At 45.0% G+C, this 19573-nt stretch overlaps 1 protein-coding gene across 6 annotated transcripts in view; it reads left to right on the top strand.

Annotated features, from left to right (window-relative positions):
- The window catches only part of LRRC8D (leucine rich repeat containing 8 VRAC subunit D), a 96684-nt gene extending 77848 nt beyond the window's left edge, over window positions 1-18836 (top strand). For all 6 annotated transcript variants that reach the window (XM_030206373.1, XM_030206374.1, XM_030206371.1 and 3 more), the window contains one exon: window positions 15971-18836. In XM_030206373.1, coding sequence (XP_030062233.1) covers window positions 15971-18552 — 2582 coding nt within the window. In that variant the 3' untranslated portion in view covers window positions 18553-18836. The remainder of the gene's footprint in view (window positions 1-15970) is intronic.
- Window positions 18837-19573: the final 737 nt, after the last annotated feature.

The following is a 19573-nucleotide window of genomic DNA, read 5'->3' on the forward strand; positions in this document are numbered from 1 at the left end:
GATCCCTTTTCATGCTTTCCACTCCCTCCCGGGTGTCCACTCTGTTGCAAATCTTAGTATCATCCGCAAATAGGCAAACTTTACCTTCTAACCCTTCGGCAATGTCACTCACAAATATATTGAACAGAATCGGCCCCAGCACCGATCCCTGAGGCACTCCACTACTCACCTTTCCCTCCTTTGAGCGAACTCCATTTACCACCACCCTCTGTCGTCTGTCCGTCAACCAGTTCCTAATCCAGTTCACCACTTCGGGACCTATCTTCAGCCCATCTAGTTTATTTAAGAGCCTCCTGTGGGGAACCGTGTCAAAAGCTTTACTAAAATCTAAGTAGATTACGTCTATAGCACGTCGATGATTCAATTCTCCAGTTACCCAATCAAAGAATTCAATGAGATTCGTTTGGCACGATTTCCCTCTGGTAAAACAATGTTGTCTTGGATCTTGTAGCTTGTTGGCTTCTAGGAAAGTCTCCAGATGATTGGCCTTGAAACTAAAGTACCACAATTATTGCAGAGAATAAAAGTAATCCTGATTGGTTGAATTGGGTATGAACAGGTGTACTTAGTTGGGGTTAACAGTCTGTAAGACTGCCTGTGTATGATTGAGTAAAGTTAATGAGGTTTGGTTTGTCTATAAATGAGTGGAAAACCCTGGGGTGGGTGGGATTATAAGTCCCAAAGTGTCAGCTAACTACTGTTGTTAAGGCAATTCTCTGGATGGGACCAGAATTGGTACAGTCTGGTCAAAGAATTTTCAAATGATTTAACTTCCAAAATTGCCCTAGAATATAAAAAAAAAAAACTTTCCTTGTTGTAATTTAATTCCAGATATTCCCAATAATTATATCAGTTTCAACAATGTAAAATGCACTTTAGAGGCTATTATCAAGAATAAAATTACAGAGCACATACAAAAACATGGGCTGATGAGACAAAGTCAGCACGGATTTAGTGAAGGGAAGTCTTGCCTTACCAATCTACTGCATTTTTTTGATGGGCTGAACAAACATGTGGACAGTGGGGAGCCAGTGGATATTGTGTATCTGGATTTTCAAAAGGCGTTTGACAAAGTGCCTCATGAAAGACTCCTGAGGAAACTGGAGAATCATGGGATTGGAGGTAGGGTATTACTATGGATTAAGAGCTGGTTGAAAGATAGGAAGCAAAGAGTAGGGTTGAATGGTCAGTATTCTCAGTGGAGAAGGGTAGTTAGTGGGGTCCTGCAGGGATCTGTGTTGGGACCGCTGCTTTTTAACATATTTATAAATACCTCACTAGTTACTCCCATCTTTAGGTCAATTAAATTTGCAGATGACACAAAATTATTCAAGGTCGTCAAGTCACAGGAGGAGTGTGAAAGATTACAGGAGGACCTCGCGAGACTGAAGGATTGGGCGTGCAAGTGGCAGATGAAGTTCAGTGTTGACAAGTGCAAAGTGATGCATGTGGGTAAGAGGAACCCGAATTACAGCTATGTCATGCAAGGTTCCGCGTTAGGAGTTACGGACCTAGAAAGGGATCTGGGAGTCATCGTGGAAAAGACGTTAAAAACTTCTGCTCAGTGTGCTGTGGCGACTAAGAAAGCACACAGAATGTTGAGTATTATTAGGAAAGGGACGGAAAACAAACACGAGGCTGTTATAATGCCGTTGTATCGCTCCATGGTGCGACAGCACCTCGAGTATTGTGTCCAATTCTGGTCGCTGCATCTCAAAAAAGATATAAAGGAATTAGAAAAGGTGCAGAGAAGGGCGATGAAAATGATAAAGGGAATGGAACGACTTCCCTATGAGGAAAGGCTGAGAAGGTTAGGGCTCTTCAGCTTGGAGAAAAGGCGGCTGAGGGGTGATATGATAGAAGTCTACAAGATAATGAGCGGAGTAGAGCGGACAGATGTGAAGCGTTTGTTTACACTTTCAAACAACAACAAAACCAGGGGAACCCAAGATGAAGCTAGAATATGGTAGATTTAAAACAAATAGGAGAAAGTTTTTCTTTACTCAGCGAATTTGATGCAGCATTCAAAAATGCGGGGGACTTTGGGCTGTCCGTCAGGGCCGGTGCGCAGTTTAATGCAGGAGAGCTCAGGAATGGGCTTCATTTTCTCAGGGCCAACTGGCAGTGAGGAGCAGCCTCTGGCTGATCACGCACAGAGCACAGCCTCTATTTTACAGCTTCAGGGCCCGGCAGGGCATTCAGCTGCATCGGTATCTTTGTTTTCTCCAGAGTTTATGTTGCTCTTTCACCAGGCCTATTTACTGAAGCAGGGACAGTCAGAGTTGCTGCAAGATGCTTCAGTTTCTTGCGCCGCTGCCCCTCCGGCTCCTAAGAGATCTCATTTAGACCTTCAGGAGCAGTGGTGTAGCCAGACCTGACATTTTGGATGGGCCCAGAGTTAATATGGGTGGGCACTATGTATACAGATATGAGTAGTATTCTCCAAGGACAAGCAGGCTGCTTGTTCTCACATCTGGGTTGACATCCACGGCGGCCCAGGAACCGGAAATTTTCCCTTAGCAAAATTTTAAAAGTTTTGCTAGCCTTCTGGTGCACAAATTGCGCACACTGTGCATGCGCGGCTGTCTTCCCGCTTGTCACGTGAGCGTTCCCGCTCAGTTTTTTCTCTTTCCGCGACAGAGAGTGACTGTGTTTTGCGGTCTCTCTCTCAGGCCCAGGAGAAGAGTCTTGCCATCTGAACCCTCGGAGGTTTTCTTTTTCTTTAACCAACTTAAAAAAAAAAAAAAAAGAAGTTCCATATATTTTTTAGTTTTTTCTTTGCCCTTTACGTTTCCTTTCGGTTTTGTCGCGGTCTTTTTAGCCGCACGTACGGGTTTTCCCTTTTTTGTGCTCCTCTTTTAGGCACAATTGCGGATTTTGACTTCGCCGCCGCTATTTTTCTGTCGATTTCATCAAGGACTCCCAGCAGCTTCAAGAAGTGTACTTAGTGCAGCCGGTCTATCTCGGGCACTGACCCCCACACGTGGTGTCTTCAGTGCCTTGGGCCCGACCATCGCCCAGACGCTTGTAAGTTGTGTCTTACTACTACTACTACTATTTAGCATTTCTAAAGCGCTACAAGGCATACGCAGTGCTGCACAAACATAGAAGAAAGATAGTCCCTGCTCAGGGAGCTTACAATCTAATAGACAAAAAATAAATAAAGTAAGCAAATCAAATCAATTAATGTGAACGGGAAGGAAGCGAGGAGGGTAGGTGGAGGCGAGTGGTTACAAGTGGTTACGAGTCAAAAGCAATGTTAAAGAGGTGGGCTTTCACTCTAGATTTAAAGGTGGCCAAGGATGGGGCAAGACGTAGGGGCTCAGGAAGTTTATTCCAGGCGTAGGGTGCAGCGAGACAGAAGGCGCGAAGTCTGGAGTTGGCAGTAGTGGAGAAGGGAACAGATAAGAAGGATTTATCCATGGAGCGGAGTGCACGGGAAGGGGTGTAGGGAAGGACGAGTGTGGAGAGATACTGGGGAGCAGCAGAGTGAGTACATTTATAGGTTAGTAGAAGAAGTTTGAACAGGATGCGAAAACGGATAGATAGCCAGTGAAGGGTCTTGAGGAGAGGGGTAGTATGAGTAAAGCGACCCTGGCGGAAGATGAGACGGGCAGCAGAGTTTTGAACCGACTGGAGAGGGGAGAGGTGACTAAGTGGGAGGCCAGCAAGAAGCAGATTGCAGTAGTCTAAACGAGAGGTGACAAGGGTGTGGATGAGGGTTTTGGTAGAGTGCTCGGAAAGAAAGGGGCGGATTTTACGAATGTTGTAAAGAAAGAAACGACAGGTCTTGGCAATCTGCTGGATATGAGCAGAGAAGGAGAGAGCTTGAAAAAGCGGACACAGGCATTGAGAAAAGCTCTTCAAGACCGTTTTTTTGGAGCTTCGACTGGTTCCTTGGCGTCAGCGTCGACATTGGCACCGGGGATTGCATCGACTTCAGGAGCGCAGGTAATGGCTATCCGGAGACCAACACACGCTGGGAGCAGTGAGGTGTCAAGTGGGTCTCCACCTGTCTCGAAGCCTCCTGCTTTGCAGGCCCCACGGGACCGACCAGTCTCAGACCCGACCCCAAGGTGTCTGGACGATGTGCATCACGCGAAGGCGAAGAAGCACCGTCATCAGTCTCCTTCCAAGCACGGTAACGGAAGCTTCGGGGCGTCGAGAGATTCGGCACCCGTGAAGCATCGGTGCCGAGAGGATCACTCACCCTCAGTTCAGCAGGTACCAACGCGTCGGTCTTCGGGCAGCCCGGTACTGCCTCCTCAGCTTCAACAAGTTCTAACACCGGCTCCCATACTGACCCCGCAGCCTTGCTCGACGGCGACTCTGGACGAGTTTATCCGAGCCCTGCTTCCAGGTCTCCTGGAGGGCTTGCTGCACCAGTCTGCTCCGGTGACGGAGGTACTTGCGCTTTCCGCACCGTCGGTGGAAGCGGCAGCTGGCTCTATGCCCGTGGTGAGGTCCTTAACGCCAGTGCCGCCTGCGGCGTCGGCTGCCACCCAGGTTGATTCCCCGTTGACATCAATGGAGGGAGCTTCATCGCCGCCGGCAGGGGAGTCGACTTCTCAGCATCGCCATCGAGGACGCGGTTCCTCGGCGTCGAGACGGGCCCGGCTCAGGACTCTTGTCCGACACTGATCAGGATGCCTCGTGGGATGAAGAGGAAGACCCCAGGTATTTCTCATCTGAGGAGTCTTGTGGTCTTCCTTCTGATCCAACTCCTTCACCTGAGAGGAACCTTTCTCCACCAGAGAGTCTCTCCTTCTCGTCATTTGTCCGGGAAATGTCTGTGGCTATTCCCTTTCCAGTGGTTTCTGAGGATGAGCCCAGGGCTGAGATGCTCGAGGTCCTGGACTATCCTTCACCACCTAAGGAGTCATCCACGATTCCTTTGCATAATGTGCTCAAAGAGACCTTTATGCGGAACTGGATGAAACCATTAACTAATCCCACCATTCCCAAGAAAGTTGAGTCCCAATATTGGATTCATGGAGAACCTGAGTTGATGAAGTCTCAGTTACCTCACGACTCTATGGTTGTGGATTCCGCTCTCAAGAGAGCCAGGAGTTCTAGAGACTTTGCCTTGGCGCCCCCGGGAAGAGAATCTAGAACCCTGGACTCTTGTGGGAGAAAGGCGTATCAGGCCGCTATGCTCGCCTCCAAAATTCAGTCCTACCAGCTCTACACGAGCATTCACTTGCGGAACACGGTGCAGCAACTGGAGGACTTGGTTGATAAGCTCCCTCCGGAGCAGGCCAAGCCTTTTCAGGAGGTGGTTAGGCAACAGAAGGCGTGTCATAAATTCCTATCCAAGAGTGCTTACAATACTTTTGATGTTACATCTAGAATCACTGCCCAGGGTATAGTGATGCGCAGACTCTCATGGCTGTGTGCCTCTGACCTGGACAATTAAGTCCAGCAGCAGATTGCAGATGTCCTTTGCCGGGGGGGTATAACATTTTTGGTGAGAAGGTCGAGCAAGCGGTTGATCAAATCACGCAGCGGGAAACCGCTATGGGCAATCTCTCCCGCCGGGCGCTTTCTGCTTCTACCTCATCAGGTAAATGTTTTTCCAGGGAAGGAAGAGTGCTCCCTATGCTTTTAATAAGTGTAGGTACACTCTGCCTTCTCGACAGTCTTCTCAGGCTCATCCCCAGCGCGCTCGTTCTCATCAACAGCGTGCGCCAAAGGCAGGCCACTGTAGCTCCCCAGCAAAAGCAAGGGATGGGCTTTTAACTGGCTCCAGCAGAGCATAGCTGCAATAAAAGTGTCCATGCCAGACAACTTGCCAGTCGGAGGGAGGTTAAAATTTTTTCACCAAAGGTGGCCTCTCATAACCTCTGACTGGTGGATTCTTCAAATAGTCCTGTTAGGATACTCCTTCAATTTGAAATCCAGACCTCCAAATTGCCCACTGGGACCTCAATCCTTCAGCTTCCAGCACAGGCAGGTACTTGCAGAGGAACTCTCTGCCCTTCTCAAGGCCAATGCGGTCGAACCCGTTCCACCAGGGCAAGAAGGGCTGGGATTCTATTCCAGGTACTTCCTTGTGCAAAGAAAACAGGGGGATTCGTCCCATCCTAGACCTAAGTGCCCTGAACAAATTTCTAGTCCTAGAAAAGTTCTGGATGGTTTCCCTGGGCAACCTTCCCATGATTCAGGAAAATGATTGGCTATGCTTTCTGGACTTAAAGGAGTCTTATACACACATCCCGGTACTTTCAGCTCACAGGAAGTATCTTTGTTTTCGCCTGGGAACGCAGCACTTCCAGTACTGTGTCCTGCCCTTTGGTCTGGCGTCTGCGCCCAGGGTCTTCACAAAGTGCCTGGCGGTAGTTGCAGTGTCTCTACGCAGACTGGGAGTGCATGTGTTCCCTTATCTCGACGATTGGCTGGTGAAGAACACCTCAGAGGCAAGGGCTCTACAGTCCATACAGAGGACTATTCAACTGCTGGAGCTACTCGAGTTTGTTATAAATTACCCCAAGTCCCATCTCTTCCCTGTTCAGAATCTGGAATTTATAGGAGCTCTGTTGGACTCACAGACGGCTCGCGCCTATCTTCCCGATGCAAGAGCACACAATCTTCTGTCTCTAGTTTCCATGGCCAGAGCATCTCAATGGATCACAGCTCGGCAGATGTTGAGACTTCTAGGCCATATGGTCTCCACAGTTCATATGACTCCCATGGCGCGTCTTCACATGAGATCAGTTCAATGGACCCTAGCTTCCCAGTGGCCTAGTGGTTAGGGTGGTGGACTTTGGTCCTGGGGAACTGAGGAACTGAGTTCAATTCCCACTTCAGGCACAGGCAGCTCCTTGTGACTCTGGGCAAGTCACTTAACCCTCCATTGCCCCATGTAAGCCGCATTGAGCCTGCCATGAGTGGGAAAGTGCAGGGTACAAATGTAACAAAAATAAAATAAAAAATAAATAAGCTGCGGGGAGTCTAGAGGATGTAATCCATCTGTCCACCGATTTTCACAATTCCTTCAGTGGTGGACAATTCGATCCATTTTGACCTTGAGACGTCCCTTCAAATTCCTCTGCCACAAAAGTGCTGACAACGGATGCATCCCTCCTGGGGTCGAGAGCTCATGTCGATGGGCTTCACGCTCAGGGTGTTTGGTCCCTTCAAGAAAAAGGTCTTCAGATCAACCTCCTGGAGTTGCGAGCGGTCTGGAATGCTCTAAAGGCTTTCAGAGATCGGCTGTCCAATCAAATCATCCTTATTCAGACAGACAATCAGGTTGCGATGTACTACATCAACAAGCAGGGGGCACCGGATTTCGCCCTCTGTGTCAGGAAGCCGTCAGGATGTGGCTTTGGGCTCACCACCACGGAATGTTTCTCCAGGCCACATACCTGGCAGGCATAAACAACAGTCTGGTCGACAGGTTGAGCAGGATAATGCAACCTCACGAGTGGTCACTGAACATGGGCATTGTCCGCAAGATCTTCTGAGCGTGGGACGCCCCCTCGATGGATCTTTTTGCCACTCAGGCCAATCACAAGGTCCCTCAATTCTGTTCCAGACTACAGGCCCATGACAGGCTAGCTTTGGATGCTTTTCTCCTTCATTGGGGGACAGGCCTTCTGTATGCGTATCCTCCCATACCTCTGGTGGGGAAGACTTTACTCAAACTCAAACAGGACCGCGGAACCGTGATTCTGATTGCTCCCTTCTGGCTGCGTCAGATTTGGTTCCCTCTTCTTCTGGAGTTATTCTCCAAAGAACCGTGGAGATTGGAGTGTTTTTCAACCCTCATCACTCAGAACGAGGTGGCGCTTCTGCATCCCAACCTCCAGTCTCTGGCTCTCACAGCCTGGATGTTGAAAGCATAGAATTCGCTTCCTTGGGTCTTTCTGAAAGTGTCTCCCGAGTTTTGCTTGCTTTCAGGAAAGATTGCATTTCCTTCACTTATGCCCAAGCTGGGCTGACTCTAAGGGTCATGTCACGGCTCATAGTGTTAGAGCTATGGCTACGTCAGTGGCGCACTTGAAGTCAGCCACTATAGAAGAGATTTGCAAGGCTGTGACGTGGTCATCAATCCACACATTCACATCTCATTACTGCCTTCAGCAAGATACCCGACGTGACAGTCGGTTTGGGCAGGTCGGTGCTACAGAATCTGTTCGGGGTTTAGAATCCAGCTCCACCCCCCTAGGACCATTTTCATTCTGTTCCAGGCTGCACTCTCAGTTAGATGTTCTGGTTTTAGGTCAATCTTTTTTACATCCTCGCCGTTGCGGGGCCCAATTGACCTCTCTTTGTTGTTTTGAGTGAACCTGGGTGCTAGGGATACCCCAAGTGTGAGAACAAGCAGCCTGCTTGTCCTCGGAGAAAGCCAAAGGATACATACCTGTAGCAGGTGTTCTCCCAAGGACAGCAGGAGTGGCCTAGTGGTTAGGGTGGTGGACTTTGGTCCTGGGGAACTGAGGAACTGAGTTCGATTCCACTTCAGGCACAGGTAGCTCCTTGTGACTCTGGGCAAGTCACTTAACCCTCCATTGCCCCATGTAAGCCGCATGAGCCTGCCATGAGTGGGAAAGCGCGGGGTACAAATGTAACAAAAAAAAAACCCCGCCCACCTCCTCTTTGGAGTTGTTGTTGTTGCTTTTTGATTTAAATGAGCGGGAACTCTCACGCGGCAAGCAGGAAGACGGCTGCGCACCAGAAGGCTCTAGCAAAAGTTTTTTTAATTTTGCTAAGGGAAAATTTCCGGTTCCTGGGCCGCCGTGGACGTCGACCCAAGTGTGAGAACAATCAGCCCACTGTCCTCAGAGAACACCTGCTACAGGTACGTATCCTTTGCTTTTCATGAGGATATTACAAAATAATGCCTTAGAATGCACTTGATGAAGGATTTCTAAGTAAATAATTTGCCCAACAGTTGTCCTGTGTCAACATAAACCTTGTACATACTTTATGGAACACCACCATTTTAAAATGTATTTATTCTTTAATTTATTTAGGGCTGTACTTTGATTAAAATCACGTGATTAAATTCTTTTTTCCCCTCACTACAGCTCCTTGTGACTCTGGGCAATGGAAAGTTAAGTGACTTGCCCACTTCTTGGTAAACAGAGACTTGGCCTTATGGCTTCCAAGCCCACAATTGTTAGATGGCTGAAGGAGACTATCGCGTCAGCTTATTTGTATGCAGGGAAGCAGGCTACTCAGGCCTTTCGGGCTCATTCTATGAGGGGTACAGCAACATCCTGGGCACAGACTACCTTACTGTCTCCAGCGGATATTTGCAAGGCAGTGATGTGGTGGACATTGTGATGCACTTGGAAGACAGTTTTGGGGCTTCAGTCCTCAAGGCAGTGGTGCCAGGATCCCACTCACTCTAGGGATTATTTTTGAACATCCCACATATTCTGGAATACTAGGAAGCTATGTAATGGAAGGAGAAATTAGGTCTTACCTGATAATTTTCTTTCTATTAGTCCTTCCCACGATTCCAGAGGTCTACCCGAGGATTCTGAGATGTTTAGTCCGTGCGAAGTAATGGGTCAAATAATGACTGTCACCTTGCTTGGTGCTTCCTTCTTATCTCATGTTCTCTACAAGTTGTTCAGATGAGAGGTCCACACATATTTGCTTGTCTGGTTAATGTTAGATTAGCGAGTTAAGGTTGTTGTGTTTATTCTGAGTTTCTCCTTACTGCTTGTCTATATAAATACTGAGAAGCTGGACTGGATGCCAAGAAAGAGATGTCTTATCTTAGTTTTCAGTTCTTTGTCTCCACCTGCTGGTTGATGGACACAGCTATCCCACAGGTTCTGGAATAGTGGGAAGGTCTAATGGAAAGAACATTATTAGGTAAGACCTCATTTCTCCTTTACATGCACAGAGAGAGAAAGTAACAACAGCCACTCTTTCACTAATGGGGTGAGTAGCCCTGAAGGTGCTGCACAAAAGAAAATGTATTCGGAGCAAAATGGAAAAGGGAAGGGTCTGGTTCTGAATTAATTTATAGTTGCAGTGGTAGATGGGGCATGAGTGTGGTTTATAGGCCTTCCACTTATTTGGCAGAGGCATACTAGAGTTTTCCACAGAGCACCAGCCCCTTTTACCAGTGATGCCACTTGGAAAAATTAGTTTCTCTAGCTCCATCTGCTGGTAGGTGGGGAATTCAGCCTACTAGTCAGGATGATATAGCTAGATTAAAGGAAAAGGAAATTAACAGGTATGACTGAATTTCACCTTAGGAGGCATCAGCACTGAAAATCCACAGAACTAAATGAAAGATATGTCAAGCCAGGGAAATGGTGACACTACTAGAAGAAGTGGTGTTTCTCCAATAAACTTGGCAATTCTATAAAAAATTACATGCCATTTCTGAGCACAAAATCCACACCAGGCCATCCAAAAGCTGGGAACACAGTCAGAGGGGCATAATCGAAAGGGACGCCCAGGTTTTTGCTGAGGATGTCCTCGCAAAACGTCCCAGTGGAGGGGCGGGGGAAACCTGTATTATCAAAACAAGATGGACGTCCATATTTTGTTTCGATATTACGGTCTGGGACGCCCAAATCTTGACATTTAGGTCGTCTTTAGAGATGGTCATTCATAGACTTGGTCGTTTCTGATTTTCAGCGATAATGGAACCAAGGACACCCATCTCAGAAACGACCAAATGCAAGACCTTTGGTCATGGGAGGAGCCAGCATTCGTAGTGCATTGGTCCCCCTGACATGCCAGGACACCGACTGGGCACCCTAGGGGGCACTGCAGTGGACTTCATAAATTGCTCCCAGGTACATAGCTCCCTTACCTTGTGTGCTGAGCCCCCCAAAACCCACTCCCCACAACTGCACACCACTACCATAATCCTTACAGGTGAAGGGGGTACCTAGATGTGGGTACAGTGGGTTTGTGGTGGGTTTTGGAGGGCTCACATTTACCACCACAAGTGTAACAGGTGGGGGGATGGGCCTGGGTCCGCCTGCCTGAAATGCTCTGCACCCACTAAAACTGCTCCAGGGACCTGCATACTGCTGTGATGGACCTGAGTATGACATTTGAGCCTGGCACAAAATATTTTTAAAGATGTTTTTTGAGGGTGGGAGGGGGTTAGTGACCACTGGGGGAGTAAAGGGAGGTGATCCCCGATTCTCTCTGGTGGTCATCTGGTCAGTTCAGGCACATTTTTGTGGCTTGGTCGTAAGAAAACAGGACCACGTTAAGTCGTCCAAGTGCTCGTCAGGGACGCCCTTTTTTTTTTTTCTATTATGGGTCAAGGACGTTCATGTGTTAGGCATGCCCAAGTCCCGCCTTTGCTAAACCTCCGACATGCCCCTGTGAACTTTGGTCATCCCCGCGACGGAAAGCAGTTGGGGACGCCCAAAATCAGCTTTCGATTATGCCGATTTGGGCGACCCTGTAAGAAGGACGCCCATCTTCCGATTTGTGTCGAAAGATGGGCGTCCTTCTCTTTCGAAAATGAGCCTGTCAGTGGCATTCTGCAATGAGAAAACAGGCATGCATATCTGCAGCATGTCATATACATGCCTTGAAAGGAGGTGAGTTTGGGTGTGCACTGGACGGGACCAACAACTGAGCACTTGGGACCTATTACACAAATGTTGGTGCACAGATGATATATAATAAAGATGCGCCCAAATGTATATCTCCTATAAATAGTAACTAAATGACAGAGAAGATATTTTCTTGACCTGGAGCTTTGATTGGTGCACTAAGCTACTGGATGACATCTCTGTGTGAGGCCGGGCCTAGCCACCTCTCTGCCCTGATCTAGTCCTCTACAGTTCTAAGAACTCCCACTCCTCTCCATATTGCCCCTTTCTATTAAGCATCCTCCCAACCCTCTAAACACCTGTGCCCCCTCCCCTTTCTCAGGCCCTCTCTCAGCTCCTCTGCCCCATCTGGCTGTGCAACAGCGAGTGTGTGTGTTTCAATGGGTACATCTACCACTATCTGTCTGTAATATATGTAGTCCCGTACCACAATTGGCAGTGGTGACTGGGTGTTATTGGTGGTGGGCATAAACGAGTGGAAGCAGGGAGCTGTGTATGTGGGCCCTTGCTTGTAGCAGAGAGAGGCAACAGGAGGAAGATCCCTATGCAGAGGGTATTGTAACAGGATGTTATTCTGGAGGCACTGGACTCTTAAAAGCTTCACATAGAAAAAAAAAAGCCTTTTTAGAGTGTCTTTCCAGTAGTAGTAAGTGACTTTGCTGCTGCCAAGTTTGAACTTGTTATTCATTCACTGTGAGTGACAAAGGAGGAGGAAAGTAAGGACCCTTGCAAGAAAAGAGCTTCCTCCTCATGGAGTCCTTCATTTTACCCAAGAGTGATGTCCTTTCCAGTAGCATATGGGGTCCAAGTAACCACTTTGGAGAGGGCAGGCATACTGAATGTTAGGGTTGGCTCATGGCCCATCTCCTTTATAGGTTTGGAATATGGGGTGTGTACCACTGCGAACAGTTAAGAGGGAGTTGAAAAACATGAACTAGCAATAAAAACACATGATGACAATTATTTGTAATTTTACTAACTGCCCATAGAGCATTAACATGGCAACCTGTCCAATTACATTCCTTCCACTTGCACCCCATAGTCATTCTCCCTTTGTTTGTGCTCTTATGTGGGCTGTATGTACAGAGTGTAAATTATAGTGGGGCCAGAGAATACTGTGTAGCATGATAGGGGATTGCAGCTGTGCCTTACATGGAATGTGTTCTGTACAGCTTCTCACATGTGATGTTTCTATGACCATATGTTCACTGCATCTCTAGTGTACTGATAGCTCCTTCCTCCAACCCAAACCACCCCTCAGGCATGTTTTGCTACTCATTGCATGTTTGCCCTTTTGGTTGTGGACCTTTTTCCCACTCACACTATGTCTGTGTTCAACTCCAAATCTAAACCATATCTGTCCAACTCTGCCCCTCTGTTGGCACTTACCACCTCTATAGGGAATGCAGTCTCTTCCAGGCTCTTTTCATCTTTAGAAGGACCCTCCTTCTGCCAGGCACAGGGAACAGTTTGTGTTTCTTTCCCAGGAACAGCCTGACCAGGAGAAGAATGTGTGCCCTAAAATTCAGTAGCCTTGTGGGGACAGACATTTTTGTTGTACCCCTGCATCTGTGATGTCTGTGCAAGTCGCATATATGCACATACCAATCACTGTATGCTTCACTGCATTTGAGTGCTTACATTTATTACAGCATACCCAACTATTCTATAATATGCACACATTTTGTCACTGTCATTGCTGCTTCATTAATGTAAGCATTGTTTATAGACCTGCCGTTTTACATTTTTTTACATCTGGGTGTTTTATCAGTGTTTACTGATTAAAACCTAATATCAGAATCCCTAGTTATTACACTTGATGGATTCTGCTGATTATTATGTGATTTCTGCTCTTGTCTGTTGTCAATGTTAATCTTGCATCACAACACAGGGAACAAGTTTTTTCCCCCTAAGGCACCATGCAGTTTGGAGAAAGAAGAAGCATAGTCATGTTAATGTTTTGTCTTTTTTTTTTTTTTTTTGCTGATTCTATGTCACAATCTGATATCAACATGCCTCTCTTTTTTAAGTTGAAATCAAAGCAAAATATTTCAATGTATTTGCCTTGAAAACATTTTTTTATGTAATCGTTACTAGACAGATAACATAGTAACATAGTAGATGACGGCAGAAAAAGACCTGCACAGTCCATCCAGTCTGCCCAACAAGATAAACTCATATGTGCAACTTTTTGTGTATACCCTACTTTGATTTGTACCTGTCCTCTTCAGGGCATAGACCGTATAACGTGGAGGGGCATAATCGAACGTCGGCGATCTATTCTGCCGTCGGTGCAACAGCTGGCCGGAACCGTATTATCAAAAAAGATGGCCGGCCATCTTTTTTTTTCGATAATACGGTTTAGGCCAGCGAAATGCCTTGGAGTTTGCCGGGTTGACATCGCCGGGTGTGTTTTTCCGCGATAATGGAAAAAACTGCCAGTGATCTCAAACCTGGCGAAATCCAAGGCATTTGGTCGTGGGAGGAGCCAGCATTTGTAGTGCACTGGTCCCCCTCACATGCCAGGACACCAACTGGGCACCCTAGGGGGCACTGCAGTGGACTTCACAAATTGCTCCCAGGTACATAGCTCCCTTACCTTGTGTGCTGAGCACCCCAACCCCCCCCCCCCAAAAGCCACTGCCCACAACTCTACACCACTACCATAGCCCTTAGGGATGAAGGGGGGCACCTGCATGTGGGTACAGTGGGTTTTGGGGGGGGGTTTGGAGGGCTCACATTTACCACCACAAGTGTAACAGGTAGGGGGAGAATGGGCCTGGGTCCGCCTGCCTGAAGTGCACTGCACCCACCAAACACTGTTCTAGGGACCTGCATACTGCTGTCAGGGTGCTGGGTATGACATGTGAGGCTAGCATACAGGCTGGCAAAAAAGGTGTTTCTTTGTATTTTTTTGTGGGAGGGGTTTGGTGACCACTGGGGGAATACAGGGAGGTCATTCCCTATTCCCTCCGGTGGTCATCTGGTCAGTTGGGGCATCTTTTTGAGGCTTGGTCGTGAAAATAAGTGGACCAAGTAAATCCGGCAAAATGCTGATTATCGCCGGGTTTTACTTTTCCATTATCCGCGAAAGCCAGCCATCTGGTAGCCATGCCCATGCCCGCCCATGTCCCGCCTTCGCTTTGCCGGCAACACGCCCCCTTGAACTTTCGCCGGTGATGCGAAGGGAAAGCGGCGATGCTGTTAAAAAGCAGCTTTCGATTAACGCTTTTCGCACGCTTGTTTTCCGGCGATCTCCCAATTTGTGTCGGAAGATCGCCGGCAAACAGTTTCGATTATAAGCTGGATAGTAACATAGTAGATGACGGCAGAAAAAGACCTGCATGGTCCATCCAGTCTGCCCAACAAGATAAACTCATATGTGCTACTTTTTGTGTATACCTTACCTTGATTTGTATCTGTCATTTTCAGGGCACAGGCCGTATAAGTCTGCCCAGCACTATCCCTGCCCCCCAACCACCAGCTCCACTTCCCACCATCGGCTGTGGTACAGACCGTATAAGTCTGCCCAGCACTATCCCCGCCTCCCACCACCGGCTATGCCACCCAATCTCAGCTAAGCTTCTGAGGATCCATTCCATGCTTACATCATTCCATGCTTACATCATGCAAATGAAAAAAATAGAACGTCCCGTGTTAGGCCATTTTTGCAGTGTTAGATGCACATTAGAACCTAACCCAGCTTAGTAAATCCCTGTTTTATGAAAGATGCAAAACTTGCTCTGCTATGAAATTCCATATTAAGCTTTTGGAACAGACGCAGCTTTTTTTTTTTAAGGTTCTTCAAGTTTATGCAAATCTTGTCAAATCAGTTCTCAAGCTATGAGAAGTTGTATTAAGTCTGCCCAGCACTATCCCCGCCTCGGATATCTAATAGAAGTGCCAAACCTTAATTCTATTTGGTTTTTGAGGATTCTGCGAATTGCTCTTCATTAAATGCCAAGGAGCTAACTTGACACCTGTGAGAAAAGTCCAGAAAAGAATCTATTTAGAAATGAAACATAGGTGCACAATGTTTTTGCTTCAAAGATGCAAATATGTGCGTGTACACCCATATATTGTGACCCACCCCAGCTTCACCCAGAGATACCTACATGCAGATCACATGAAAGTAGGTGCCCGTTTGCTGAGTACCTATTACAGTAACTAATTTTTATGTGTGTATACCTGTGTGCTATTTAATAAGGTCATTTTCTGCATGTAAAATAATGCTCTATCCATGGAAAAACTTTATAAAATCCCCCGAGTTAGTCTCAGTAACATTTACTGCTACTTACAGCATTATTTGGTTTTATTTAGTCTTACAAATAGAAACTGTGGCATTAATTTGTCTCAAGTTTTAAGTGTTGGTTTATTTCATGGAAGCATGATCTATTAAGTTACTACTTTTTTTTTTCCAGGTATGTTTACCCTTGCAGAACTGACATCACTGAATGATGTTCAACCAAAATATCGAATCTTGAAACCATGGTGGGATGTGTTTATGGATTATCTGGCGGCTGTTATGCTTATGACAGCCATCTTTGCTGGCACAATGCAGCTAACCAAAGATCAAGTGGTTTGCTTGCCTAAGGTGCATTCAGCTGAAAGACTAAATGACTTGGGTAATATAGAAGGAAATGATAAGCACATAGATTCACAGTTTAAAGCACCCACCAACACAGACAAAGAAAACTGGGAGACAAGACCAGTTTTCTTGGAAGGTACTGCTGCTGGAACACCAGATTCATCTCTTAGTACAGCAACCTACTCGGAATTGTATTCTACTATATCTACACATCAGAAGATAATGAGACAGCATGTGAGTAATGGAGGACGAAAAACAAATTTGGATTACCAACAATACATATTTATTAATCAGATGTGTTATCATGTGGCTCTTCCTTGGTATTCTAAATATTTTCCCTACCTTGCTCTCATACACACTATTATTTTAATGGTCAGTAGCAACTTTTGGTTTAAATATCCAAAAACATCCTCAAAAATAGAGCATTTTACTTCTATATTAGGAAAGTGTTTTGAATCTCCCTGGACCACAAAAGCATTGTCTGAAACAGCATGTGAAGATTCTGAAGAAAATAAACAACGAATAATTGGTGCTCAATCTGTGGGTAAACACTTTTCCACAAGCAGTGATGAGGGAAGCCCTAATTCCGGTACACAAATGAGCAAAACAGGGTTTAAATTTTCAGCAGAAAAAACAGTCATTGAAGCTCCTGCTGTTACTATTTTGGATAAGAAAGATGGAGAGCAGGCTAAAGCCCTTTTTGAGAAAGTTCGGAAATTTCGCACTCATGTGGAAGACAGCGATTTCATTTATAGATTGTATGTTGCCCAAACAGTTGTTAAAACTGCTAAATTTATTTTCATCCTCTGCTACACTCTTACTTTTGTAACTTCCATCCGTTTTGAACACATTTGCATTCCAAAAGTAGAACATCTGATTGGATATGAATCGTTTGAATGCACACATAATATGGCTTACATGTTGAAGAAACTGCTGATCAGCTATATTGCTCTCATTTGTGTATATGGTCTTGTCTGTCTCTATACACTCTTTTGGTTATTCAGAAGACCCTTAAAGGAATATTCTTTTGAAAAAGTTAGAGAAGAGAGTAGCTTCAGTGATATCCCTGATGTGAAAAATGATTTTGCATTTCTTTTGCATATGGTAGATCAGTATGACCAATTGTATTCTAAACGGTTTGGTGTCTTTTTATCAGAAGTAAGCGAAAACAAACTTCGGGAAATCAGTTTAAACCATGAGTGGACATTTGAAAAACTCAGACAACATGTTATCAGAAATGCCCAAGATAAGCAAGAACTTTATCTCTTTATGCTATCGGGTGTCCCTGATGCAGTATTTGATCTGACTGACTTAGAAATGCTAAAACTTGAACTCATTCCTGAAGCTAGAATCCCACCAAAAGTTTCCCAAATGACAAATCTTCAAGAACTCCATCTCTACCATTGTCCTGCAAAAATTGAACAAACTGCCTTTAGCTTTTTGCGTGACCACTTAAAAAGTCTTCATGTGAAATTCACAGATGTGTCAGAAATTCCTCCTTGGATATATTTGCTAAAAAACCTTCGTGAATTGTATTTGATTGGGAGTTTGAGCTCAGAAAACAACAAAATGATTGGACTTGAATCTCTTAGAGAACTAAGGCATCTGAAGCTATTATACATAAAAAGCAACTTGACCAAAATTCCATCTACAATCACTGAGGTAGCACCACATCTAAACAAATTGGTAATTCATAATGATGGCACAAAGCTTATGGTACTTAACAGCCTTAAGAAAATGGTAAATGTTACTGAGCTGGAACTACAGAACTGTGATTTAGAGAGAATACCACATGCAATTTTCAGTCTCACTAATTTGCAGGAACTGGATTTAAAATCAAATAACATATGCGCAATAGAAGAAATAATTAGTTTCCAGCACTTAAAAAGATTAACTTGTTTAAAGCTATGGTACAATAAAATAGTTAATATTCCTTCCTCTGTAAGTCAAATAAAAAATCTGGAGTCACTTTATTTCTCACATAACAAACTTGAATCCCTACCATTTGCCCTGTTCAATTTACAGAAACTCCGATATTTGGATGTGAGCCATAACACCATTTCTATGATTCCTGTGGAAATAGGATTCCTTCAGAACCTACAGTATTTCCTTATTACAGGAAATAGGGTAGAAATTTTGCCAAAACAGTTATTTAAATGTGTAAAGTTAAGAACATTGTGTCTGGGGCACAACAATATTGCTTCAATCCCTGAAAAAATTGGCCAGCTATTACAGCTTACTCATCTGGAGCTCAAAGGAAACTGTTTAGACCATCTCTCACCTCAGCTAATACAATGCCGATTTCTTAGGAAGAGTGGGCTCATTGTGGAAGATCATCTTTTTGATGCTTTACCCCCAGAAGTGAAGGAAGCACTGAATCAAGACAATAACACTACCTATGTCAGTGGCATATAAACTGAGATTTGAAAATGTAATGGATTTCTAGATTTCCCAACTGCAAATGCAAAAGTATTAGCTCTTACAGATGGACATGTAATAGAAGAAAAGTAAATTTATAAAAAGGAAAAAAATAGATATAACAGCTTAGTACTTAAAATTTAATTTTCAGTTATTTTGAAAGAAAAACTATTATTGTTTATCCTAAAGATTTTTCTTTTTAAGAATAATTAACCTGAATGATGTATCTACTGAATGTTTACAAATTATTTGTCTGCTAAGTAAATGATTTATTTAATGAAGTTTTGTCACTTAAGGAACTGCGTTTTAAATTCTTGACTTACACTTCACATGCCCAGTGAAAATGAAAAATTCTGATAGTCTGTAAAGGCAATAGGTGTGTTGAATTAAAGTTATCTTTAATTACATTGGTTCTGCAATGGCAGAGCACTTAATAACATAAAAAAAGCATACTTCTAGTCAAAATATTCAAACCAGAAAAAGGCAGCAGTTATATTGGATTTAATATAAGCACTGATGTAGACACTGTATAGTGCTAACTAAAAGCCAAGATGAAAGTGGATCATCACAGATAGCTAGTTTTCACAGACAATATTTAGCTGGTATGGTATCTCTTACGGTAGAGTTTACTAGGACGCTAGCAAGACTGGTTGCGTTAGTGATAACACTTTGAATGGACTGTGTCGGCAATGCAGCGCAGAAGCCGCTAGCATGGCTTAGTAAATAAACCCCCTAAATCCTCAAATCACTTTTTTTTTTTTTTAATTTGAGTGGAAAAAAACTCCCCATTTACATGAAAATAGGAATCCCAGACTACAGCACGAAATGATTCAGTAGTACAGCTTGTCTCAGGAGAACCTTGTGACAGCTTGGCAGGAATCCTTCTCAGTAATTGGGTCTTTACAAAGCTGCGTTAGCATTTTAGCTCACAGTAAAAATGAGCTGGCGGACAACGCTGAGACGCCCATTATATTTCTATGGGCATCTCAGCGTTTACTGGAAGCTGATTTTTACCATG

The sequence above is a fragment of the Microcaecilia unicolor genome, chromosome 6 (genome assembly GCF_901765095.1).
Source record: "Microcaecilia unicolor chromosome 6, aMicUni1.1, whole genome shotgun sequence".
NCBI classification, from domain to species: Eukaryota; Metazoa; Chordata; class Amphibia; order Gymnophiona; family Siphonopidae; genus Microcaecilia; species Microcaecilia unicolor.